This window comes from Bos javanicus, chromosome 13 (genome assembly GCF_032452875.1).
Source record: "Bos javanicus breed banteng chromosome 13, ARS-OSU_banteng_1.0, whole genome shotgun sequence".
Lineage (NCBI taxonomy): Eukaryota > Metazoa > Chordata > Mammalia > Artiodactyla > Bovidae > Bos > Bos javanicus.
This window is the reverse complement of record NC_083880.1, coordinates 59,775,559-59,803,310: the sequence shown is the minus strand read 5'-3', so window position 1 is coordinate 59,803,310 and position 27,752 is coordinate 59,775,559. Positions and strand designations below refer to the sequence as shown.

General features: G+C 45.0%; 2 protein-coding genes across 3 annotated transcripts in view; one reads left to right on the top strand and one right to left on the bottom strand.

Annotated features, from left to right (window-relative positions):
- The window catches only part of SNPH (syntaphilin), a 289,004-nt gene that overhangs the window by 92,876 nt on the left and 168,376 nt on the right, over positions 1-27,752 (top strand). The window lies entirely within an intron of this gene.
- FKBP1A (FKBP prolyl isomerase 1A) lies at positions 100-27,552 on the bottom strand. Of its 2 annotated transcripts, XM_061437101.1 has the most exons (5): positions 27,342-27,552; positions 27,209-27,256; positions 7,443-7,555; positions 3,219-3,383; positions 100-1,185 (listed from the first exon to the last, which is right to left on the bottom strand). In XM_061437101.1, exons 1-4 carry the CDS (start codon positions 27,376-27,378, stop codon positions 3,255-3,257), a joined length of 327 nt encoding a protein of 108 aa, XP_061293085.1. In that variant the 5' UTR covers positions 27,379-27,552; the 3' UTR covers positions 100-1,185; positions 3,219-3,254. The 2 variants fall into 2 exon arrangements, with proteins under 2 accessions (XP_061293085.1, XP_061293086.1); XM_061437102.1 differs by lacking the exon at positions 27,209-27,256 and having other exon boundaries at positions 27,342-27,529.

The window sequence follows — 27,752 nt, the reverse complement described above, 5'->3', positions numbered from 1 at the left end:
AGCCTCCGACACTACAGCCCCACCGTCATACCCCCAACCCCATTCTCTCCACAAAAGGGCAGGGGAAGGTGCCTCAAAGTAACCACCATCACACAGAGCTGAGAAAAGCCAGCATAAAGCACTTTTATTGCAATAATAAAACTCGAAACTCATGTGTAGTGCAGGGAGTGGGGGTAGGCTGGGGGAGTAGGCAGCAGTTTCTCTCACCAAATCACTACACAGTACAGCAAAGGGGTGAGAGTGGGCAAGGAGAAGCCAGGAAACTCTGAGATCAGCAGGGGGAGCTGAGCATCAAAAAACAGGAGATGCTGAAGCTGTGATGACCAGCATCATTTTCTTAAGACAACACTCAAGGATTTGTCATGATGGCTGGGCTTTCATGGGTGTTAAGTGTCTACAAACAGCACCTTCAATTTAACTTTCGATTAAAGTTCTTAAAATTTAGGAAGTAGAGCTTGGATAGCTATGCGATTACAAAAATCCTGGATATCCATTAGAAAAACCACAGGATGAAAAAAAAAAAGGCCAGGCCATGAAGGTTTCAGAGGTCCCTGCTGGCCTGGGGAACAGACATCTGCAATGTCCAACATCTCAGTGAAAATGATCTGCTTTCAAAAGGCAGAGGGTCTACGAGGAGGGTGAGGGTGGGGCAGTGGAGGCAAAGGCTCTCCCCCTTCCCACTGCAGTTTTGGGTAGGGCTTTCAATTCAACCCGAGGACATCTCTCAACTTGGAGAATAATTCGGCCCTCAAAAGCGCCTCAAATCTGCTATGGCTTTGCAGCACAGCAGCAAGAACGTTTAATATATAATAGATAAAACTTTTATCCAAAAAAATAAAATAAAATAAAGATTCTTGCACCCCCCACCCCAACACCAATTCCTAGTCTAAAGTTAACCCATTACTTGTGCTGTTAATACTTGACTAATACTTAATTGGAAACCTAGATCCAAAGGACTGAAACTCAATCTTCACCCCAAAACAAAAACAAACTGAGTAATTTGAGGTTTATGGCATATAGTTCAGGTCAACACACATACGAGGAGAAAGGGGAAGAGCAAAGCCGGTGGCAGAACACATTCAGTCTGGGAAGATGTTTATACAAAGAGTGTAGTGGAACATCAGGAAAAGCTCCATACGGACTCGCTGTGTGCGTCTGGAGGCGCCAGATCCTTCTGTGGCACATCTGTTGGGGACAGAAAATCCGTAAGTCCCAGCAGCTCAAAGCTTTCTGTGTGGGGAAGGGACCACCACAAGGCTGTTGCCATACCATGTCCCTTCCCCAACAGCTGTGAGGTCTGATCTGTCCTCACCCCTCTGCTCCAGTTGGGAAGGACCCACTGTGCTCGGGCTAGGTTCCCAGGTGAGCAGCCTCTTCCTGCACACCTTAGTGGTGCTTTTTAAACCTAAGGTTACATCTATGTTGCTGAGGACAGCAGGAGGGACAGAGCCCACCAATATGGCTGACAATTCAGATCCCCATTATCAATGGGTCTCCAACCTGGCTGCATATCTGGGGGCTTTAAAAAAAACCTGAAGGCTTAGACCTCACATCTAGTGACAGCGGTTAACTGGTCTTGGGGTAGCCTGGGCATCAAGAGTCTTAAAGCTTCCCAGAGACTTTAACATGCACAGCCCTAAGCCAGTTTTTCCTTGTGTCAAATGGAGTGAGAAAATATCTAGTCTTCATTCACTCACTCGAACCTGACTTTTTGGGTCTGGCCTTGAGCTTTCCCTCAAGACCTTTGCAAGAAGCTCTGAACTGTTCTTTGGCAGTGTTGGGGGGAGGCTGAGGCCAGGGTAAATCATAGCCATTCAGCCCTCTCTCCCCTCCTTCCCTTTCCTGTTCTTCCAGATTTACAGAAAGCCTGTTCCCAAATCAGGATTACTCCAGGGCTCCCTTTGGTACATTTATGTTCAAAGGACTCAGCCTTCTAGGGCAGGGACTAATGGTGCAGCTCTCTGGGCAGAGAGAGGCTCTATCAAGTATCAGGGTTTCCCCTGGAAGGAATGACAAGTGAAAAAGCCAGAGTCCTCAAACCTGACCAGGCATGGATGACCCAGGTGTTTAAGGATCAAACCACTGAGAGGAAATAGCTAAAAAAAAAAAAAAAAAAAAGGCTCCTCTACCTCAAGACAAAGTATTCCATAATGCTGGCAGCCACCTACTACTGTTTTCAAATAGAATCACTGTCACCCAACCCCTGGCTATGGCCTTCTGGTTCCAGAAGCAGGAGGGGAGCAAATGCAGAGATCTGGGGTCACATGGAGGAGGAAGTCACGGCAACCCACTCCAGTATTCTTGTCTACAGAATCCCCTGGACAGAGGAGCTTAGCGGGCTTTGGTCCATAGGGTCGCAGAGCTGGACATGAATGAAGTGACTTAACATGCATGAGGTCATGTGGAAAGATGTCAGCGTTCACGTGTTTTATGATTCTAATACTCATACGAAAAGTAATGTGTTATTAGAATATTGAGTTGGCTTACCTAGAAATAAGGGAAGAGGAAGGAAAACAAGTCCAGGAAGGGGAAGCAGGAAAGGGTTCTGTCCATTACTGTCTCTGTCTGGATGTGACCTTGAGTAAGGCCTCTCTCTTTCTCTTGGCCTCGGCCTCCTCACTTGTTGGACAGAAAGGCTCACTCAGGTCCCTAAGATCCTCTCCAGGACTGTCTGAGAACATCTTTCATACTTCATAAGCATCTGGGCCTCATCTTTAAACCCACTGTAACAAGCTGGCCTACTGTCCTGCGTGTCCTGGGCTTGCTCCCTGGGGCAGGTGGCCCAGGTGGTAATGTCCCATTCATACCTTTCTAACAGGCGGTGAGAGGATGTATGAATGAGGGAGCTGCACAAACTCAGCAGGGCAAACAAAGTCATCACCAATCTTATTTCTAGAGAACTGAAATGCTAGCACTAAAAATTTGATCTATATTTCCAGTTCCCAACTCAGTTTTAGTTTATAAGCTACATATAAAAATACTCCACTTAAACAGCTACCATCAGCTGCCCTGTCCCCCTGAGTTCTTTCAAGAGCACATGCCGTCCCTTTCCAAGGTATAAACTTGTAACAGAACTGAAAGTATGGCTGACGGAGGAAGAATATAAAGGAAAACATCCCGAGGCACCAAGGTTCTTTCTGATGCCCATCAAGCACTGGGCATGACTCAGGAGGAGCAAAGGTAGTTAAAGGAAGGTTCTTTAGCATTAAGTTCCTTACCCAAGAATGGGGAGCTCAGGGAGGAGGCCACTCCTGTCATTCCAGTTTTAGAAGTTCCACGTCAAAGATGAGAGTGGCATTTGGTGGGATGATGCCTGGGTGGCCAGTGGCACCATAGGCATAGTCTGGGGAGATAGTCAGCTTGGCTCTCTGACCCACACTCATCTGTGAAAAGAGCAAGGAAGAATGGCAGTGCTGGATGTGCTCCCCAACTGTTCCCTTAAGAAGCAGAGCTGTTTACTGGGTGCTCCTTGGCCAGGATGGTGTGATTCTGGTGACTGCATGGCTGCCTGGGCACCGGGCACCCTCTGTGAGGACGTGGAGGCAGGCAGACAGGCTGGATGAGCCCTCCATCTGGCTCCAAGGACCCGATAACTGATAAAAATCCCTCCTGACTCCCAGAATCGCCAGGCTCTCAATCCTTCTGTTGGTCCCACTAATCCAACTCTGGGCAGCCAACACTACAGACATGTCACCACCTAAGCCCTTCAGTGGCCCGTCACTAGAAGCATCTATACTACTGCAAAAGGAGCGCTTTGAACAAAACTTTACTTTAGAAGAAAACACACAGAAAGTCATATTTAAGGCAGGCTACTTTTCTGCAATCTCTATATTTATACTCAGAAATGTAGAAAAAGTAAAACAAGCAATAAGATTTTCTGGGGGTACCAAGTAGCATCTACCAATTGTATGAAAATAGCATGCTACCAATTATACAAAAAAGAAAAGTATTTATACATAGTTGCACCTATCTGTATAAACATGAAAACATTTTTGGAAGAACACAAATAATACCAGCACTTTTCTATGGGGAGAGCAGAGGATGGCAGGAAAATTTTCACTTTTTAAAATGTATTTGTAGCTTTTTCATTTTCTCATCAAATACAAAATGTCTATTTTCCGAACAGTGAGCAGGTTCTCTGCTTTATCCCCACTCTTTACTTATCTCTTTTAAGTCTCCATATCTATTTCCTCTCACCAAATAGAACTGGAGATTAACCAGTGTGGATAGAGGGATTTCTGTCTCTTTTTCAGAATATACTTTACTCTACATCCTTTGTAAAAGATCACTGATTTACCTCCAAATAAATGGCTTAACCAGAGAAGGCAATGGCAACCCACTTTAGTACTCTTGCCTGGAAAATCCCATTGACAGAGGAGCCTGGTAAGCTGCAGTCCATGAGGTCATGAAGAGTTGGGCACAACTGAGCGACTTCACTTTCACTTTTCACCTTCATGCATTGGAGAAGGAAATGGCAACCCACTCCAGTGTTCTTGCCTGGAGAATCCCAGGGACGGGGGAGCCTGGTGGGTTGCCGTCTGTGGGGTCGCACAGAGTCGGACACAACTGAAGCGACTTAGCAGCAGCAGCAAACAGCTTAACTTTCAGAAACTGCCTTTCCCAGGTGTCTGGATTTTTGTTCCTGTCTGGCTAAAAGTTGGCAGTACAAAACAGAGAGGATCTTTGTGGCTTCCTTTCCTTCAGACGCCTCTCCAACTATACCCATACCTCTCCATGTGTGCACTCCTGGCTCTCTGACTCAGTCCAAGTGATGGTGACTGAAGAGAAAGCTACAGGCTTCTTTCCTACAGCGCCCTTGAGAAACTGGGACATGTTGGACCAAAGCGGTAAGGACAGTTGAAAGCATATGGCTTAATCTAATAAAATTCAAAGCAATGATATCCTTTTACCCAGCAATTCCACTTCCAGAATCTGCTAGCAACTCAAATGCCCACTGCAAGGGGCGTGGTTTCATAGTACAGCTGTACCATTCTTCTTAGCCTCTAGAAAGAAAACAGTGGCCTTACCTATACTAACATGGAAAGATGTCCAAGATACATGGTTAGATGAAAAAAGCAAGTTGCCAAAATAGTATATGTGCCAGGACTGAAGACCTATAAGCACAGAAAACTGGAACAATATCAAAAGAACAGGAAAAGGGGCAAAAGACAACCCTTCTTCCTGCGCCTTTAAAGTATGTCCTAAAGAAATATTACATGGAGGAGTTCATGCTCTATGCAGGTCTCAGACCACCCAGACTTCCCCCAAGCAACAGCACTGTGACTGACTCAAAGCAGCCTGGCTGCAGGGGGAGACTAGGGATCTCCCTAACACTTCATTAGGCCTTACCAGTCTGGGATGGGAAGTAGGCTGATAACACTAGCTCAGTAGCAGCGACGGCTCCTGGGACACACAACACAATGATTGTTCCAGTGCTGGAACAGCCACAGAAGATGAGCCATGGAGTGGACAATGGTTGGCATGGGAGATGGGGGGTGAGCTACAGACCCAAGAGCCTACCAGACGTCTGGGGTGGGAGACAGGACAGAAAGGTACAGTTGGAGAGGTTTCCAAAAGGAAGTAAGCCACAAAGATCCTCTCCGTTTTCTATTGCCGACTCCCAGCCAGGAAGGAACAAAAATCTAGACACCTAAGAAAGGCAGTTTCTGCAAGTTTAAGCAGTTTATTTGGAGATCAATCAGTGACATTTTATAGAGGATGTAAAGTGTATTCTGAAAAAACAGAAAAACAGAAATCCCTCTATCCACATTGGTTATATCTCCACTTCTCTTTGGTAAGAGGAAATAGACTAATTATCCACCATGGCAGAGCCTGATTATAAAGCTCCCTGGGTTGTAGGCCACAATAAACATCCCTTTACCTGGTCAGTGCCAAGAACAAATTCCTGGGCTCGGCACAAGGATAAAATCCAACTGAAATTTGGCAACCCTGGGTCCCTTATTGTCTACTGGGAATTTCACAGAGTTGGCAGAACAAAAGCTGTTTACACAAATGGGGAGGGGAGAAGTGAAGAAATAGACTTAAGACAAACAAAATTACTTTCTCCGTGAGCCTGACCGCTCAGAAGTGGTCTGACACAACATGGTCAATAATAAGACAAATACAAATTAAAACCATACCAAGATAATGTTTTTCACTCATTGTGTCCTGAAGCCAAAAGTTTTTAACAACACTGTGCTGGAAGGGCTGGGAGGAGCAGGCACCTTCATAGCCCACTGGTGGCAATTCAGTGTAATCCCTACAGATGGCAACATGGCAATATGTCAAAATCCAGTGCACAGAGCTACTGAACCACTCGGTCTACTTCTAAGAATCTGCCTGTGGGAACCCCTGCACAAATGTAAAATAAAGTCCATTCAAGATTAATCACTGCAGTGTTGTTTATAATACTGAAATACTGGGAAAGACCCAAATGGCCATCAAGAGAGTCCTGGTCAAATAAACTGTAGTACACCCACCTGAGGGATACAGACATAAGCTCCTTTTACTGTGCTTCTCAGACACTGTGTTTGTCACAAACTGAAGGTTTGTGGCGATCCTGGGTGGAATAAGCTTACCTGTGGCTTTTCCCTCAGCATTTGCTCACCTCATGTGTGTGTGTCACATTTTGGTAATTCACGCAGTATTTTGAACCTTTTCATCACTACATTTGTATAGCAATATGCGGTCTTTGATTTGCTACCACAAAAAGATTATGACTCGGTAAAGGCTCAGATGTTAGTTAGCATTTTTTAGCAATAAAGTATTTTTTTAATTAAGGCACATACATTTGATCCTTGAACAACACAGGTTTGAATTGCATGGGTCAACTTACATGTCAGTGTTTTTTAACACTGAACACTACATGATCCATGGTTGGCTGAGTCCTTGGATGAGGAACTTCAGGCACAGAGGACCGGCTGTGAAAGTTATGTGTGGATTTTTAACTGTTCAGGGGGCAGGAAGGTGGGGTTTGGTGTCCCTACGCTGCACTGCTCAAGGATCACCTGTCCATTATTTTTTAGGCATAATGCTATTGCACACTTAATAAACTATAGTGTAAACATAATTTTAATATGTACTGGGAAACCAAAAAATTCATGTGACTCACTTTACTGCAAGATTTGCTTTATTGTGGTGGCCTGAAAACAAGCCTGCAATACTTCCAAGATCTGCCTACACTATGAAGCTCTATGAGGACAGCTTTCTTCTATGTCCTGGTATAGTGCAAAAGAAAAGAGCACAACAGTGTGTGTGTGTGTGTGTGTGTGTCTGTCTGTCTGTCTGTCCAAAAGAAGGGGTGGGGGGCATTTACAGAAATTCTACAAAAACATTAATAAAAGGAGCTATTTGGGTGAGGGAGCTAGCAATGAAATTTTTCCTACTCATAAACATTATTTAAGAAGTAGACACTAAAAAAAAAAACAAAAAAGAGAGCATACCTGGGCAACCCCTTCTTCCCAGCCTCGGATCACCTCCTGCTTGCCCAGCACAAACTTAAAGGGCTTGTTTCTGTCCCGGGAGGAATCGAATTTCTTTCCATCTTCAAGCATCCCTGTGGAAAAGGGCAGTTGTAACATGAGTAACGAGGAGGAATGACATGAGGGAAGTGAGAGCCAGCAGGAGAGTGCCTGTCCTAGAGGCCAGCACTGGAAGACCTGGTGGTGTCCTAGGATTTCCTGTGTCCTCAGTGGGCCTCTGAGGAGCTGAGGTAGTCCCTCTATTCCAGGCTAGTGAAGGCTCTTCCCCAACTCAAAGCAGTAAGTTGATACCAGAGGCAGGCTGTCTACCTTGTTCTGGAGAATGGGGAAGCAGACACACTCCTGGCAGGAATTCCCAGCACTCTGGATTTCCTCCCAGACTGAGAGCAACTGTGGGCCCTTTAAGCACACAGTTCACAGTCAGTCTATGTGCAAGCCATATTCCTCCCTGAATTCACCCATCATCTTTTACAGAAAGTGGGTAGTGTCAGAACGTAACTGAACTGTAGGATACCAGCTGGTATTGGAGAAGGAGCATTGGAAAAGATACCAAAAACCTTTCACTGATAAACTGTCTAAAGCTCTGGTTCAACTGTGGGCAGCGCTTCTAATCTGAGTCAGAGACTGGGCAAGGTACTTTCCACACATGAACTTTTTCAATCATCCCCACAGCAAAGGATTCCTGTCCCCACTTCACAGAAGAAGTAACTGAGGCAGAGAGAAGTGAAGTGATGTGGTAAGGCATTAAAGCTAGGCTATAAATCCAAAAACCATTTTCATTCTACCATTCCAGTTTCTCATAAGCCAGACAACCCACACGGGAAACTTGCACTAAAAGAGGGCATTTCAGAGATGGAAATGCCAGGGGATGAGTGTCATGACAAAAGACCAATAGATACCTGCAACTCCTTGTTCACAAAAGACCATCACATTGGTTTCTCCAGAAGCCAGTGTCAGCCAATTGTGATAGCTGTCACTGAGGTCTTGAAAACACATCTTCATCCCAGACTGGAAGGGTCCAGCCCATTGTTGACATATAACTAACACAATACTGATTTCACTGGAGGTGGAGGGAGGGCAACCACTATGGTTCTAAGCAACCCTCTAAGGACTCAGTGAAACACAGAATTCTGTTGTATGTTTTCAGAGGTGGAGGGAAATTCCAACCTAAAAAAGTGTCAACACTGGTAGGTGGAATGGGGAAGCAGAGATCAATTGCCAGCTTTATCACAGTCACCAGACTTTCTGTATTTTGACAAAATAGGAAAATGGGGAGTCGTGGGGACAGGAACTACTGTCCTAACAGAGGAGGAGAAGGGACAGATGTCCTAGGGCAGAGTGGGTGATGATACTGCCTGAAACTGGGAGCTGAAGACTGAAAGGGAGATACAAAGATGGAGATCCACCCTGGTTAAGTCACTGTAAAGCTAGGAACTGGCACCCTAGAACTAACAAGTTCAGGTGTACATGTAGCTCATCTCTTTACCAGAACACAATCACTATCTGATCAAAAAAATGATAAATAGTTTTCTATAAATGACAAACTGGGAGAAAACTAGATCTCCACTCTCCATAATACTCACCATAGATGTTCCCTCTAGTCCATTTCAAGCTCTTCACACACTGACCCCAGCCCAAATGAACTCAGCATCAAGGGTGAGAGCAGGCAACAAGAAGCTAGGCATCTCAGAATCCTTTCTTTTTCAGGAGCCTTTCCATCCATCTGCCAGAGACTGCTTTTAACAAATGAGGAAATCAACTCCAAGGCTATAATTTGCAGGATGCTGAAGGAGGTTATGCAAAAGAGGAAGCAATGTCCATTAAGAAGCAGGAATGAATGTGCATATGATGCTTTCTCGAGTGGGAATTAGGTTTGTCAGTATTGAATGCAGAATATAAGAGAAACTATGATATCAAAACAGGTATTAACAGTTTTGGCCAAGATGGAGGAAAGGGATCAGATTTACCCTTCTACCAAAAACTGAAACAAAAAGACACCAGACAAACCAACCACAGGAAAAAAAAAAAGAAACTGAATGAAACCAAAAAGAGGCCAGACTACAGTTACAACAGTGAAGACACTGGACTTCGCAATTAAAGCCTGTGATCCCTGAGAAATAAAATTAACAAGGTGAGAGCTATGACGTCCTCCCCCACCCGGCTTATATCCTCGGGAGCTTCCGAGGGAAGAAAACAGAACAGAGTCTATTGAACACACACCAGGGAGGGGAAGAGCGTAAAGGAAGATCCCCAGATCTACAGAGTCCCCCATAAATACCCACCACAGTACTAATCAATGCATGTGGCCTGAGGACACCACTCACAGCCTGGAAAAGAACCCATCCAAAAGGTTCACAAGGAACAGTGCTCAGAGCCTACACAGGACTGGGATCAGTACTGGTTCCCACTAGCTGAACTGAAAAATGTCATGGTTCATGAGGCACAGCATAGGATCTCTGGGAAGATCTCGCCTCAGCAGTGAGGAGTAATCAGCCCCCGCCTGAGCACTGCTTTGGAGGAGCCACCTAACATATCATAAAAGCAAGACCGCAGAGGATCAAACTGTTTCCAAGTAACTCAAGTGTTTACCCATAAGAAACTCAAGAAGATTTTTAGGAATAAAATATCCAGCACCCCAAAAGGTAAAATTCACAATGTCTAGCATCTAAAGATGGTTGTTGTTCGGTTGCCAAGTCATGTCCAACTCTTTGCAACCCCATGGACTGCGGCACGCCAGGCCTCCCTGTCCATCACAATCTCCTGGAGTTTGCCCAAGTTCATGTCCATTAAATCAATGATGCCATCCAACCATCTCATCCTCTGTCGTTCTCTTTTCCTTCTGCCTTCAATCTTTCCCAGCATCAGGCAAAGTCTTTTCTAGTGAGTCAGCTCATCGCATCAGGTAGCCAAAGGATTGGAGCTTCAGCATCAGTCCTTCCAATGAATATTCAGGGTTGATTTCCTTTAGGATTGACTGGTTTGATCTCCTTGCTGTCCAAGCGACTCTCAAGAGTCTTCTCCAACAGCCCAATTCAAAAGCATCAATTCTTCGGCACTCAGCCTTCTTTATGGCCCAACTCTCACATCTACACACAACTACTGAAAAGATCATCAAGGCTACTGTATAGCCTTGACTGTACAAAACCTCTGTCGGCAAAGCGATGTCTGTGCCTTTTAACACGCTATTCAGGTGGTCATAGCTCTTCCAAGAAGCAATCGTCTTCTAATTTCACAGCTGCAGCCACCATCTGAACCCAGGAAGAGGAAATCTGTCACTGCTTCCACCTTTTCCCCTTCTATTTGCCATGATGTGATCGGACTGAAGTGGTTGTCTATGGCGGCTTCAGAAAGTGCTGAGGAAAGAAGAAAAGCAAAAAGCAAGGGAGAAAGGGAAAGGTATACCCAACTGAATGCAGAGTTCCAGAGAATACCAAGGAGAGACAAGATGGCCTTCTTCAATGAACAATCCCAAGATTACCAAGCGTGCAAAGATGCAGGAAAGTATGACCTACATGCAACTAATCAATAAACTGAAACCAATCCAGAAGTGACACAGATGTTAGACTGAGCAGAGGACGACTATAAGATTGAAGTCAAACTTCCAGAGGTGAAAACCGTAATGCCTGAAATGAAAAATATGCTGGGCTTAAAAGAACTGGATGGACATCCACAGGCAAAAAGTAAAAGCCTGTACCTATACTTCACATCATAATCAAATGTCAACTAAAAATCGGCTCTAAAAGAACACTAAACCTATACAATTTATAGATGAACTCATAAGAAAATAACCTTTGACTGTGAGTCGTGCAAAAATTTCTTAGATATGAGGTGAAAAAGCACACTCCATAAAAGGACAAAATGAACTTCATCAAAAATGAAAACTTCTGCACTTTTAAAGAATACTTTTAAGAGAATGAAAAGTCAAGCCACAGACTGGGAGAAATCTTTACGGGACATATCTCTCATAAAGGACTTATGTCCAGAATACGAAAAGAACCCTCAAAAAACTCAGCAAAAAAACAATTAAAAAAGGGCAAAAGACATGAATCCATTCTTCATTGAAAAGGATAAAAAATGGCAAATAAGTACATGAAAATATATTCAACACTGTCATCATTAAAAAACGCATATTAAAACCACTAGGAGATATGACTACTATCGATTAGAATGTATAAAACTAAAAAGACTCATTATCATATTATATTTTTATAATATAATATAATCAGATCAGATCAGTCGCTCAGTCGTGTCTGACTCTTTGCGACCCCATGAATCACAGCACACCAGGCCTCCCTGTCCATCACCAACTCCCAGAGTTCACTCAGACTCACGCCCATCGAGTCAGTGATGCCATCTAGCCATCTCATCCTCTGTCGTCCCCTTCTCCTCCTGCCCCCAATCCCTCCCAGCATCAGAGTCTTTTCCAATGAGTCAACTCTTCGCACGAGGTGGCCAAAGTACTGGAGTTTCAGCTTCAGCATCATTCCTTCCAAAGAAATCCCGGGGCTGATCTTCAGAATGGACTGGTTGGATCTCCTTGCAGTCCAAGGGACTCTCAAGAGTCTTCTCCAACACCACAGTTCAAAAGCATCAATTCTTCAGCGCTCAGCCTTCTTCACAGTCCAACTCTCACATCCATACATGACCACAGGAAAAACCATAGCCTTGACTAGACGAACCTTTGTTGGCAAAGTAATGTCTCTGCTTTTCAATATGCTATCTAGGTTGGTCATAACTTTCCTTCCAAGGAGTAAGCGTCTTTTAATTTCATGACTGCAGTCACCATCTGTAGTGATTTTGGAGCCCAGAAAAATAAAGTCTGACACTGTTTCCACTGTTTTCCCATCTATTTCCCATGAAGTGGAAGGACCAGATGCCATGATCTTCGTTTTCTGAATGTTGAGCTTTAAGCCAACTTTTTCACTCTCCACTTTCTGCCATAAGGGTGGTGTCATCTGCATATCTGAGGTTATTGATATTTCTCCTGGCAATCTTGATTCCAGCTTGTGTTTCTTCCAGTCCAGCGTTTCTCATGATGTACTCTGCATATAAGTTAAATAAGCAGGGTGACAGTATACAGCCTTGACGAACTCCTTTTCCTATTTGGAACCAGTCTGTTGTTCCATGTCCAGTTCTAACTGTTGCTTCCTGACCTGCATACAGATTTCTCAAGAGGCAGATCAGGTGGTCTGGTATTCCCATCTCTTTCAGAATTTTCTGTAGTTTATTGTGATCCACACAGTCAAAGGCTTTGGCGTAGTCAATAAAGCAGAAATAGATGCTTTTCTGGAACTCTCTTGCTTTTTCCATGATCCAGCGGATGTTGGCAATTTGATCTCTGGTTTCTCTGCCTTTTCTAAAACCGGCTTGAACATCTGGAAGTTCACAGTTCACATATTGCTGAAGCCTGGCTTGGAGAATTTTGAGCATTACTTTACTAGCGTGTGAGATGAGTGCAATTGTGCGGTAGTTTGAGCATTCTTTGGCATTGCCTTTCTTTGGGATTGGAATGAAAACGGACCTTTCCAGTCCTGTGGCCACTGCTGAGTTTTCCAAATTTGCTGGCATATTGAGTGCAGCACTTTCACAGCATCATCTTTCAGGATTTGGAACAGCTCAACTGGAATTCCATCACCTCCACTAGCTTTGTTCGTAGTGATGCTTTGTAAGGCCCACTTGACTTCACATTGCAGGATGTCTGGCTCTAGGTCAGTGATCACACCATCATGATTATCTGGGTTATGAAGATCTTTTTTGTACAGTTCTTCTGTGTATTCTTGTCATCTCTTCTTAATATCTTCTGCTTCTGTTAGGTCCATACTATTATTATTATATTATGTACTGGCAGGGATACAGAGAAACTGGAATCCCCACATGCTGCTGGTGGGACTACAAAACAGAACAGCCACTTTGGAAAACAGCTGGCAGTTTAAACATACACCTCCCATTTGACCCGGTCATTCTACTCCTAGATATTTATCCAAGAGAAATGGTGGTTTTGGCTATATAAAAATATTCATATACACAAATGCTCATAGCAGACCTACTTATAATAACCAATAACTGGAACAATCCAAACAACTGCCATCTGGTAAACAGATAATTAAATATATCCATATGATAGAAAATTATTCAGCCATAAAAAGGAACGAACTATTGACTCGTGGAACAACATAACCTCAAAATAATTATGCTGAGTGAAAGCCAGGCAAAACAGTACACATGGTATGATTCCACTTCTATAAAACTTTAGAAAAGGCACACTGACCTATGCTGACTATCAGTGGTTGTCAGGGATGGGAAGAGGAGGGAGGTTTCAAAGAGTAACAAAGAAACATATCAAAACTTATGAAACTGTACACATTAAATATGAATAGCTTATTTACTGGATGTCAATTACACCTCTATAAAACTGTTATTTTAAAAAACAGGAGAAAGGGGAAAAAGTGAGATTTACTAAAATGCTACATGCTTGCTTCCTACACTCAACCAGGCAGTGGATGGCAGGTGCTTCCTCTGTTTGGGAAGGAGCAGGTGAAGCAGGCAAGTTAGCCTCAGCAGCTGCTCCCATTTTAGCTCTGGACATCTCTGTGCCAGAACCGGGAGCCCTTGAACAGTGAAGCCACCTGCCAAGTTAGTGCTGTAATTTCCTAGAGAAAACACTTCTCTGCTGAGAGAAGGCAACTGAGGTTACAGTGCAGACACGACAGCTGATACTCTTTAAGCTCCGAAGGCCATTCTTAGCAAAAACCTGGATCACCAGCATGGCCTTCTATTTAAAGAACTGACTGATTCCATTTCTGATTACACACAAATCTATACCTCATGATCCAGAAACTGTCTAGGATAGCTACGTACTCTTGATGTCAAGAATTAGTTCTCGTCTTTCCCAACTGAACATGGCTCGAGATCAGACCTGGACTCAAAGAGTTCTACGTCCCTGAGGCACTCAGCTCAACCCCTGGCACTCATGAGCACTTTAGGATCTGCTTCATTTGCACAATTTTAAGGAACTAGCAGGACAACCACAAGGCTTTGGACCTCTTCCCCATGTGATAAAAAGAATATGAGGGGTAATCCCAGAATGGCAGTTTTTTACATTCGGCACCTTTAAATTCCTCGGCAAACTCCGGGCTCTCCAGTTAAAAGCACAAGGCCACGAAAGGAGCAAAAGCTATGGCTGCCTGAGGGACTGTTAAATCGGCCTCTGGCTGCAATGCAGTTGACGTCACCTTCACCTGGGTCTACTCCCAAACTGTTTCAGCTGTTCTTTGGGGGAGAATCAAACTCAGATCCCTGGAGAGGGAGCAGGAGGTCTTTAAAAAAGAGAGCGAGCGTATACATGATAGTGGGGAAGTCTCCAGATTCTCTCCTGGCAGGATCCCGCCCACAGCTTGGCTTTCTGCTGCCTGTTATGGAGGGCTCTTTCTTGCTCAAAAGGAACCAGCAGAGGCAGACCTGGCCAGCAGCTGCTATGCAAAGGCCCCTGTCACAGAAGCAGTGGTTACGACCCAAGACCAGGGAATTCCCTGGTGGTCCAGTGGTTAAGGATCTGACTCTCGCTGCCAAGGGCCTGGGTTCAATCCCTGGTCAGCAAAGATCTGGCATGGCACACAGCCAAAACATAAAAATACATAAATAATACATTAAAAAGAAAATAAAAAATCTTAAAAAAAAAAAAAAAAGAAGAAGAAGGACCCAAGGCTAGCATTTGGAGAGTCTGGAGAACCCCTGGGTTATCATTTCACTTAATGATAAGTGAAAAGAAAAGAAGCCACTTCTAGCGCACTCTGCTTCGTGGAAGGCAGAGTTCCCAGATACCCTCTACTGGGTAAGGGAAGATGACTGAGGAAGGCATGAATCTACAGCCTCACCACATGTTGTAGTTAAAGCTCATGATTCACAATGTGATTTTCATTAGCTGGTGCATCTTTGCAGGTGGTTTTCACAGGAAACATTTTGCAGGGCCCCAAATATGGAAAGTTTTAGAACACCAACCAACCAACCAACAACAAAAACCTAAACCAAACAATAACAAAACAGAGTATCCCAAACCCCAAGCTTTCAAAACTATATAAAGTTCTTGCTACTTACAGTTGGGAGAGGGAGAAAGAATTTCTACTTTTAACTTAATACCAGTTAGTTTTTTAAGGAATCTGCATACTGTTCTCTATAATAGCTAGTATCAATTTACATTCCCACCAACAGTGCAAGTTCAGTTCAATTCAGTTGGTCAGTCGTGTGCGACTCTTTGCGACCCCATGAATCACAGCACGCCAGGCCTCCCTGTCCATCACCAACTTCCGGAGTTCACTCAAACTCATGTCCATCGAGTCAGTGATACCATCCAGCCATCTCATCCTCTGTTGTCCCTTTCTCCTCCTGCCCCCAATCCTCCCAGCATCAGAGTCTTTTCCAATGAGTCAACTCTTTGCACGAGGTGGCCAAAGTACTGGAGTTTCAGCTTCAGCATCATTCCTTCCAAAGAAATCCCAGGGCTGATCTCCTTCAGAATGGACTGGTTGGATCTCCTTGCAGTCCAAGGGAGTCTCAAGAGTCTTCTCCAACACCACAGTTCAAAAGCATCAATTCTTTGGCGCTCAGCTTTCTTCACAGTGCAAGAGGGTTCCCTTTTCTCCACATCCTCTCTTTATTTATTGTTCACAGACTTTTCGATGATGGCCATTCTGACAGGTATGAGATGATACCTCACTGTAGTTTTGATTTGCATTTCTCTAACGATGAGCAATGTTGAGCATCTTTTCATGCGTTTATCAGCCATCTGTATGTCTTCTTTGCAGAACTGTCTGTTTAGGCCTTCTGCCCACTTTTTGATAGTGGTGTTTTGTCTTCCTGGTATTGAGTTGCCTGAGCTACTTGTGTATTTTAGAGATTAATCCTTTGTCAGTTGCTTCATTTGCTATTTTCTCCCATTCTGACAGCTATCTTTTCACCTTGCTTAGTTTCCTTCATTGTGCAAAAGCTTTTAAGTTTAATTAGGTCCATTTAAAAAAATTTCCATTACTCTAGGAGGTGGGTCATAGAGGATCTTGCTGTGATTTATGTCAGAGTGTTTTGCCTATGTTTTCCTCTAAGAGTTTTATATAGTTTCTGGTCTTACATTTAGGTCTTTAACCCATTTTGAGTTTATTTTTGTGTATGGTGTTAGGAAGTGTTCTAATTTCATTCTCTAACATGTAGCTGTCCAGTTTTCCCAGCACCACTCCTTAAAGAGGCTGTCTTTTCCTTATTGTATATTTTTGCCTCCTTTGTCAAAAATAAGGTGCCCACAGGTGTGGGGATTTATCCCCAGGCTTCCTATCTTGTTCCATTGGTCTACATTTCTGTTTTTGTGCAAATACAATGCTGTCTTGACAACTGTAGTTTTGTAGTATAGTCTGAAATCAGGAAGGTTGATCCCTCTAGTTCCATTTTTCTTTCTCAAGATTGCTTTTGGTTATTCAGGGTATTCTGTGTTTCCATACAAACTGTGAATTTTTTTTTATAGTTCTGTGAAAAATACAATTGGTAATTTGACAGGGCCTGCATTGAACGTGTAGATTGCTCTGTGTGGTCATTTTGACAATATTGATTCTTTCAATCCATATCTCTCCATCTGTTTGTAATCTTTGATTTCTTTCATCAGTGTCTTACAGTCTTCTGCATACAGGTCTGTTGTCTCTTTAGGTAGGTTTATTCCTAGGTATTTTATTCATTTCTTTGCAATGGTGAGTGGGATTGTTTCCTTCATTTCTCTGATTTTTCATTGTTACTATATACAAAAATAAGGGATTTCTGTGTATTAATTTTATATCATACAACTTTACTAAATTCAGTGATTAGCTCTAGTGGTTTTTTGGTGGCATTTTTAGGGTTTTCTATGTATAGTATCACATCATCTGCACATAGTGAGTTTTACTTTTTCTTTTCCAATCTGGATTCCTTTTTTCTTCTCTGAATGCCATGGCAAGGACTTTCGAAACTATACTGAATAATAATGGTGAGAGTGGGCACCCTTGTCTTATTCCTGATCTTAGAGGAAATGCTTTCAGTTTCTTACCACTGAATAATGTTTGCTATGGGTTTGTCATTATGGCCTTTATTATGTTGAGGTATGTTCCTTCTATGCTGATTTTCTGGAGTTTTTATCATAAATGAATGTTGGAATTCTGTTGAAAGCTTTCTCTGCATCTACTGAGATGATCACATGGTTTTTATTTTTCAATTTTGTTAATCTGGTGTATCACATTGATTGATTTGTGCATAATGAAGAATCTTTGCATCCCTGGGATAAACTCCAGGATTAATCTCCAAAATACATAAGAGCTCATACAGCTCAATATCAGAAAAACAAACAACCCAATCAAAAAGTGGGCAGAAGACCTAACAGAAGTATGATACCAATCAGAACAGGAATGCAGACTTTCCACACTCCAGCTGAAGTCTAATACCAGGTCCTAAGTGACCACTTGAAACAGTCACTGAGTACCTACTCCATGCCAAGCACCAAAGGAGAAAGACCCTGGAGACCACCAGCCCTGTGGGGCTGACTTCCTGGAGCCTGCAGTCTCCTGGGGAAAGAGCAGATGTAACTACACACTGCCTGATGGGCACCTTGTTAGAGATAGAGGCCTAAGTGTGTGCACACATCTCAAGTGTCACTTTAGCCAAGGGTCAGAGGAGCCCACCGAGGGCGTGTCATTTAAGCTGCAAGAGGAGCCTGCCCTGGTGAGAAGTGGAGGCAGTGTGGCAGGCCAGAGGCCTTCCTGGGGGGAAAGGTTGGTGTGTTTGGGGAACTGAATGCAGGCCAGGGTGGCCTGAGCTCTGAAGGGAAAAGGAAAGGCAAAGAGAACAGAGACAGCAGCAGCCAGGTGCAGATTATCCCCCCTTTTCTTTCCCTTTCCTCCTCCTGCTCTTTGTACTGCTAGAATTTATCAGGCCAAAGTTAAAGGGGCCCAAGGGAATACATGCCTAAGTTGTTCAAAACACCTCCGGCCTTTTCCATGGGAAACTGTAGATGACAATACCGTTTTTAGAGAAAATCCCAAGGCAGACAAATGAGCCTTAGTTTATAGACACAATGAACTGTATCTATAACATTTCAACTCCTATTTTATAGAAAATCAAGGTAATGGAAGGAGCTACACAAAACCAGGAGAAAATGAGACAGACGCGGGGGTATTCTAATCAGAAACTTTACAAAAATCAGTTTTAAACCACCAAACATGTTCAAGTTAAAAATTTTATTGTATAAATTATATCCAATAAAGCTGTCAATAAAAAAAGTCTGAGACCCATTGCAAGGAACCAGAGTTCTTTGGAGAGAGGTGACTAAGGCAAGGAACAGAACAGTGAAACCAAGGAAATGATTAAAAACAGTGGAAGCATGTCAAAAAGGCAGGGGCTGCATGCATGTACTCTCAGTCACTTCAGTTGTGTCCAACCCTTTGTGACCCTAAGGGCTACAGCCTGCCGTTCATGGGATTTTTGTGACACGAATACTGAAGTGGGTTGCCATGCACTCCTCCAGGGGATCTTCCTGACCCAGGGATGGAACTCGCGTCTCCTGTGTCTTCTGCACTGCAGGCAGATTCTTTACTGCTGACCCAGCCAGGAAGGCCCCCTGAAGGGGCTCCTACTGGCCAAATCTGGGACAAGAGTTTCAAAAAGAATAATGAATAACAATGATTTTAAGGCCCTGAGTAAAATATGAGTCCCAAATATACTAAAGATAAATAAATAAATAGATGGGGAGAGTCACTTGTCATCATGGAGGATGACTATAAAACCAATTCCTGACCTTAAAATTGATAATTAAAGCAAAAGAATTCAGCTTTACCCTGTGTAATAGAAGAGCAGTTAATAAATGTGGAAGATATGAAAAAAAAGTTTTTAATTACCATTTTGTAAATTAAATGCCAATGAAACAGTTTTTTCAGGTAAGAATCATCAACTGAGATAAAAAACAGCAGGTGAAAGGCTGGTGAGGAGCAGGGCACATGCACAATGTCCGAGCACTTTGACAATGGCCCCGTTAATTCAAAGGGTAAAATGCATAATCAGAAAAAAGATCAATTTAGCATCACAAATAGTGATGTTCCCCATGGTACGCCAAGTATGAAGTACACAGCATCATGTTAGAAGTCTTCACACTAAAATGTTTTAACCAGAAACTGTTTAGACATTTCAACTCCTAGTTTAAAGGAAATCAAGATAGTGGAAGGAGTTATACAACAATCAGGAAAAAACAATGAGATAGACGTGGGGGTATTCTATAACAATAAGTGCTCTCTTTGGAAAAGCAGTGAGATATGAAGACTCTTCTGGATGTTTACTACAGACATAATCTCCAACTGAACTTTTTTTTTTAAGCTACTGAAAAACACTTTGAAGACAACTGGGGTAGTTTCAATACGCATTTGGCTTTAGATACTACTGAACCATTTAAAATTTTCTCAGAGGTGACCAGAATTAGAATAGGGAGAATACTCTCATTCTTACAGCATGCTCAAGTACTTAGAGAAAAGTATCATGTCAGCACTGGTCATAACAAACACCCTCTTCCAACAACACAAGAGAATACTCTATACATGGACATCACCAGATGGTCAACAACGAAATCAGATTGATTATATTCTTTGCAGCCAAAGATGGAGAAGCTCTATACAGTCAGCAAAAACAAGACCAGGAGCTGACTGTGGCTCAGACCATGAACTCCTTATTGCCAAATTCAGACTTAAACTGAAGAAAGTAGGGAAAACCACTAGACCATTCAGGTATGACCTAAATCAAATCCCTTATAATTATACAGTGGAAGTGAGAAATAGATTTAAGGGCCTAGATCTGATAGATAGAGTGCCTGATGAACTATGGAATGAGGTTCGTGACATTGTACAAGAGACAGGGATCAAGACCATTCCCATAGAAAAGAAATGCAAAAAAGCAAAATGGCTGTCTGGGGAGGCCTTACAAATAGCTGTGAAAAGAAGAGAAGCGAAAAGCAAAGGAGAAAAGGAAAGATATAAACATCTGAATGCAGAGTTCCAAAGAATAGCAAGAAGAGATTAAGAAAGCCTTCTTCAGTGATCAATGCAAAGAAATAGAGGAAAACAACAGAGTGGGACAGACTAAGGATATCTTCAAGAAAATCAGAGATACCAAAGGAACATTTCATGCAAAGATGGGCTCGATAAAGGACAGAAATGGTATGGACCTAACAGAAGCAGAAGATATTAAGAAGAGATGGCAAGAATACACAGAAGAACTGTACAAAAAAGATCTTCACGACCCAGATAATCACGATGGTGTGATCACTGACCTAGAGCCAGACATCCTGCAATGTGAAGTCAAGTGGGCCTTACAAAGCATCACTACGAACAAAGCTAGTGGAGGTGATGGAATTCCAGTTGAGCTGTTCCAAATCCTGAAAGATGATGCTGTGAAAGTGCTGCACTCAATATGCCAGCAAATTTGGAAAACTCAGCAGTGGCCCCAGGACTGGAAAAGGTCCGTTTTCATTCCAATCCCAAAGAAAGACAATGCCAAAGAATGCTCAAACTACCGCACAATTGCACTCATCTCACACGCTAGTAAAGTAATGCTCAAAATTCTCCAAGCCAGGCTTCAGCAATATGTGAACCGTGAACTTCCTGATGTTCAAGCTGGTTTTAGAAAAGGCAGAGGAACCAGAGATCAAATTGCCAACATCCGCTGGATCATGGAAAAAGCAAGAGAGTTCCAGAAAAGCATCTATTTCTGCTTTATTGACTACGCCAAAGCCTTTGACTGTGTGGATCACAATAAACTACGGAAAATTCTGAAAGAGATGGGAATACCAGACGACCTGATCTGCCTCTTGAGAAATCTGTATGCAGGTCAGGAAGCAACAGTTAGAACTGGACATGGAACAACAGACTGGTTCCAAATAGGAAAAGGAGTTCGTCAAGGCTGTATACTGTCACCCTGCTTATTTAACTTATATGCAGAGTACATCATGAGAAACGCTGGACTGGAAGAAACACAAGCTGGAATCAAGATTGCTGGGAAAAATATCAATAACCTCAGATATGCAGATGACACCACCCTTATGGCAGAAAGTGAAGAGGAACTCAAAAGCCTCTCGATGAAACTGAAAGAGGAGTGTGAAAAAGTTGGCTTAAAGCTCAACATTCAGAAAACGAAGATCATGGCATCCGGTCCCACCACTTCATGGAAAATAGATGGGGAAACAGTGGAAACAGTGTCAGACTATTTTTCTGGGCTCCAAAATCACTGCAGATGGTGACTGCAGCCATGAAATTAAAAGACGCTTACTCCTTGGAAGGAAACTTATGACCAACCTAGATAGCATATTCAAAAGCAGAGATACTACTTTGCCAACAAAGGTTCGTCTAGTCAAGGCTATGGTTTTTCCTGTGGTCATGTATGGATGTGAGAGTTGGACTGTGAAGAAGGCTGAGCGCTGAAGAATTGATGCTTTTGAACTGTGGTGTTGGAGAAGACTCTTGAGAGTCCCTTGGACTCCAAGGAGATCCAACCAGTCCATTCTGAAGGAGATCAGCCCTGGGATTTCTTTGGAAGGAATGATGCTGAAGCTGAAACTCCAGTACTTTGGCCACCTCATGTGAAGAGTTGACTCGTTGGAAAAGACTCTGATGCTGGGAGGGATTGGGGGCAGGAGGAGAAGGGGACAACAGAGGATGAGATGGCTGGATGGCATCACTGACTCGATGGACGTGAGTCTGAGTGAACTCCGGGAGTTGGTGATGGACAGGGAGGCCTGGTGTGCTGTGATTCATGGGGTCACAAAGAGTCAGACACGACTGAGCGACTGATCTGATCTGATCTGATCATGTCAGCAGCTTCTAATGGCTCAGCTAAAAACTCAACATTGATTATATCTATCTACATACACCTGGAAGTAGACAGAATTGGCAAACATGACAAAATGTCAACCATCAGGGAATCTAGGTGGTGGGCACGTGGGTAATTACTGTTCTATTTTGATTTTTCTCTAATCCTGACAACTTTACAAATAACAGTTGCACATAGATACCAGAATTCTATGTGGTCTTTAGTTCATTTAAGACAAGTGAGCCTTCTGCTCTCACCTGTGGAAGAAGAAACTGGCATCCATGTGATTTGATATTTTGGTAATCACAATCTCAGAGGAAGGAAAATATCATTTCCATAGCAAGGTCCATTTGCAAAATGTTAAAATCCAATTATGTTATGGAAACTTGAAGGTAAAAGGACTGACACTTTAACTTGCACACACTAGTGAGCTGGTGCAGCCCAACCCTGACCGTCTTACACCCACCAAGCATCAATAACAAATACGAAAACTCCTCTGGTCTCAAATTAAAGAGAACAGCTGCAGTTTTCTTAGCCAAAATATTCTGCAGGCAATGTGGAGGGCTGTTTTAAGATGAACCTTCACTCAGAGTCATCTTTTGTATAATTACCTATTTCCTCATCTGTGAAATGGAAGGGTCTCGGCCTAAGCAACTCTGCCAACCCTAAACTGAGGGGTGGTAAAACACGGAGCGCTGGGGACACAGGGGCCTTTCGTGACACAGTGTGCAGTGACAGCATCACTGCTGCTGCTGCCCCTCCCAGATGCACTGCCCCCGGCAACTCCTCACAGCAGGCATTGCTTCTCCCATTTTTAATTGATGGCATACGGAGGCTGATAAAAGTGGATCATGTGCCCAAGCTAAAATCTGAACCCAGTGAAGGACCCACATCTTCTTTGGGGATCACTGTCCACGTGGTACCACTTCTGCACACCTGACCTTGGTACGCTTTGAACACCCAGGATACAACGAGGGCCCTGTTTCCACAATGCCACCAACACTCCAGTGTCCACACAGTAGCTAGAAGGGAGGCGATTCTGTTAAAATCCAGATCAGCTCATGACTCCCATCTCAGAAAGCAAGCCCCACCATTACCTCATCTACTACCTTCTCCCTCACACAATCCACTCCAGCTAATATACCAAGTCATGCTCCAGCCTCCGGGCTTCTGTGCTAGCTCCTCTCTCTGCCTGGAAGACTCTTCTCCTTGACAGCCACATCAGTCACTCCCAACTTCCTTTGGGCAAATAATTAAGTGTCCTTTTATAAGAAGTTTTTTCCAACCACCCTCACTAAAAGCTGTAAACCTCCTTCCCAGGCCCTCACTCTGCTTTAACCTCTCTCCACAGAGCTTCTCACCACCTGATGTGTCATACCTTCATGCTGCTAGTCTCTTCCCCACCAGACCAGGCCTTTGTTTAGTTCACTGGCTGTGTCCCCAGTGCCTGGCTGGTTTCTGTTGCTCAATAATTATCTGCTGTAGGAAGGAAAAGGGTCCTGCTGTGGCCCTGCCCAAACAGTTACAGTCGGTCTGCCTGAAGCCCGCACACATGGGGGAAGCCATCTGAGCAGTCACTGCTGGGGGTGAGCCTTCCTCCAGACATGGATCACCAGCCAAGAAACACCCAGCAGGGGAGGGGGTGGAATAAAGCAGGGAGGAGAGGAGAGACAGAGGCTAAAGAAAAGCAGCGGGTGGGGAGGGGAGCTGCAGTGTCCCTTCAAGTGGACCTCCTGCAGTGATGAAGCCGAGGGATCCTTGGTTTTTCTCAGTCAGAAGTCAGGCTACAGACAAGTTAAACCTGATCCCAAAGACAAGATGTCAACTATAAAAAAAGAATTCCTCAATCCACTTGAGGTTGCTCTAACAATGGCAGGCACGTGGCCTGCTGATGTGAGTAAAAGGGACATAAGCCTAGCAGTGTGTCAGGACAAGCTCAATAATAAAGTTCATAAAGCTACTGGAGGCAAGGAGGGAGCCATGAGGATCCACTTGATCCTCCAGGCACCTATTTGGCAGGTTATCTTTCCACTTCCTCCCTCTCACCTCAATGCCTGCCTGTCATGCTACTAGGAGGGGCTTGGCTAAAGACAGTACAGTTTTCACCTTCCCTTCTGACATCACGTAGATGTGGTACAGACCTTTCTTTGAGGCCGTGCTCATGCTGTGCTCTGCTAGAGGCTGTGGAAATTACCAGAAGGAGCCTGGAGAGTGGCATCCAGGATACAACTGGCAGCCACCAGAAGCATTTGGAACATCCATGTGGTCAAAGTCAGCCTGTGCTAATCATATCCCTGGTGACCGAGAGAAGATTTTGGCTTCCTTATTTCCAGCTTATCCTTTGAAGCTGCTCCCAAATCAGCAGCAGCAGTTACCTGGCCAGAGCAGACTGGATCTAGAGAATCCACCTGACCTGAACCTGGGTCAATCAGATTCTCCGTCCTAGGAACTGTAACCACTGGAGCCACACAGCCAAGCAGTCTGAGCTAGCTATGCAAAAGAAAACAGAGAAACAGGGGGCAGGGGTGGGAGGTGGGCACACAGGGATGTCCACCATCCATGACTTGGGAGAAGCAGAGAAACAGCCCTAACAGGAGACTACTGAGAGGTGGGTAGAGAAAAACAAGATGAAAACTAGGAGGATCATGAGAATTTCTCCTCCTCAAGGTTCAGTGAGGAGAGGTTCTCTTGCATTTGAGGACCCTCAGATTTTTATGATACTCTTCACCATGTTCCCTCAAGATGGATTCTGTTCCAAGTGGCTTTTAAGTCACTCAACTGCTACAGATGAAATCTCAAAGCGCTTCCCCATTCCTCTCACGCCCCCACAGGTCTCAAACAGGTTCTTCCTGGGAGGCTGATGGCTAAAACCCACAGGAACAAAGAAGCCTGCCCAAGAACAGCCTATTCTGTGAGCATGAGGCAGAGCTGGCTTCTCACCAGGGTGTCTTTGTAGGGCTTATCAAAACTGAAATAAAAAAGAAAGCTTTTGTCCTAATGCATGCCAGGGTCGCACCGCTGTTCTGGGAACGTGTGGGTGGGTGCCACCCTCAAGGAAAACAGAGACTTGGAGAAGAGGCACTGGGAGCCCCGATGGTGTTCTGGGTCCCACAGCCATCTGTTCTCTTAGGAAAAGGCTCCAGACGTGCGGCGTGGGGACACTTCATAAGAGGCACAGTGAAACTTCGTTCTGCCCACATGCTGGTGTCCAGTCCTGCTATCAGCCCCAGAAGATGGGTGAGCCAAGGACAAGGGGCACAGGCTTGGGAATGGCACAGGTGGAGCCAATTAACCTAATGTGACTACTTAGAAACTGAGAGGAGAGGGGAGAAGTCAACTCACTTCTCTGAGTCCCTGCCTCAGTTGGCTGTGGGAACTGAATCAACTGCCCATTCACCCAGCACTGTAAAAGGCAATGGTTACTCTTCTCATCTCACAGATCAAAATCAACCAAACTGACATGTTCTCTTCCACTAGACCTCCAGGGCTCAGGTGCTGACCACGGTCTACAAAGTCAACCGTTTAAAACATCAAAACCACTTTACAGTTTCTTTTGTAGGTATGAGATAGTTCCCTACCAAGATAGGTTTCAATACTTCCTCCTATGGTAGCCTTTTTAAAAGTTCTATCCCTAACTCCCTACACCCTCACCCCCTTTTCTACACAGGGAGAAGGTCCAGAGGAATAAAAAACCCAGAGAAATAAAAGGGCACCAGAGGGGGGAATGTTAGCTGCCTTTTTCCCTTCCCAAAGAAAAGTCATTTCCCTCAACAGAGGGCTCCCCCCGCCCCCCCCGACCATGATCTGAGAGAGAAGGCGAGAGCTCATCCCCGAGCAGCAGGTTCAGAACTGCCTACAGCCTACTTGAGGGGGTGGGGGAGCGGAGAGACACAGAGGAAGGAGGAGAACAGAGGAAAGGGTGGGAAGGAGGAAAAAGGGAAGGAGGAAGGGGAGGGAAGGTTGTTCATATTAACAACTGTGGCTACACCAATCACCAGCACTCACTACAGCTAAGTCTCCGCCTGCTCAGCTTCCCCCCTCCCCTCCCTACCAAGTACAACCCAGGAGAACCTTGTAAGGGCATAGAGTAAAAAATGGTCTCAAGGAATATGACTGTCATGTTAAAATTCTGGCTGAGAGTCTAATACTTCCTTTGGCTTATAATACTATTTGTTTTCCTAACTGGGCCTCAGTTTCCTTACCTTTTGAAAGGGGATAAGTCTCTACTCTTAGAAGGACTGGGGGGCTAAACTACATGTTATGTCAACCCGGGTCATCACCGCTACTGAGGCTCGGATTTATAAAGTGGCTCAAAACTAAGAAAAGGAAAAGGACGTTGCAGATCTAACTTCGCCAAGGCCAGGCTGGGCCAGAGCAAAAACTTAGAAAGTGGGATGTCTCTCCACCCACAGCGCGGGGCCGAGTTCCCACGGACTAGTAATTACCTCGCCCCTCTTATCTCCATCGAAGGGTGGGGCGGAAGCGGGAATAGGGTGTAAACTGGGCACAGAAATGCTATAAATCCTCTCTGATGGTCCTTGGCCAGAGCTCTGCCCATCCTGAGCTTGTGACCTTGGACAAGTGACTTGGCCGCCCCACGCCTCAGTTTCCCCATCCGCGCTGTGGGCAGAACGACAGCATCTCTGACACAGAACCGCTTTCGAAGTGCGGAATAAAGTCCGGCCCGCGCGCCGGCTCGGACCGCCCGAGGTTCGGCAGGTCCGACGCTGCCCCCTCGGGGGCGCTGCCACCATCCAGGCCTCGGCATCGGGCCACGCGGGCCTGCCGCCGCCACGCCCCAGGCCTTTGCCCCCAGGCCGCGCCGGCTGCCCCCCGACCCCCGAGCCGCCCCCTACCCCGGTCCTGCGACTCACCCGTGTAGTGCACCACGCAGGTCTGGCCACGCTTCGGGAAGGTGCGCCCTGAAGAGACAGACAGACGCGCGAGGTGAACGGATGCGCGCGGTGGCCGGGGCACCCCGGGGCCACCCGGCGCGCGCCTACTCACCGTCTCCGGGAGAGATGGTCTCCACCTGCACTCCCATGGCTGCGGTAGCGGCGGACGCTGGATTGGCCGACTGGCTGCGCGACGGGCAGCGTGGACCGAGACCGGATCTCGCGGCGATTCCGCGGCTCTGCCTCGACCCTCCGCGCTACGGCTGCGCACGCGCGCGCCCCCGCACGCCCCGCCCTGCGTGCGCGCCCCACACGGCGCGCACGTCCCCGGAGCCCCGGCCGCGGGGCAGTAGGGGGAGGGGGGCAGGGAAAACCGGAAACCCGGAAGCCCCGAGGCCTCCGGATGCTGCCTTTCAGAGGGGCCGGGCTGCTTCCCCCACCCTTCCTTTCTCCGTGCTACCAGCGGGGCAGGCATCACTAATTCAGTTTCCGCGTATGAGAAGCGAGAGTCAGAATTGGGAAT

Coding starts and splice junctions, on each gene's coding strand:
- FKBP1A (XM_061437101.1), bottom strand. CDS start 27,378: ATGGGAGTGCAGGTGGAGACCATCTCTCCCGGAGACG. Junction 27,257..27,341: donor GACCATCTCTCCCGGAGACG/GTGAGTAGGCGC, acceptor CTGTCTCTTCAG/GGCGCACCTTCCCGAAGCGT. Junction 7,556..27,208: donor CTGCGTGGTGCACTACACGG/GTGAGTCGCAGG, acceptor CCTTTTCCACAG/GGATGCTTGAAGATGGAAAG.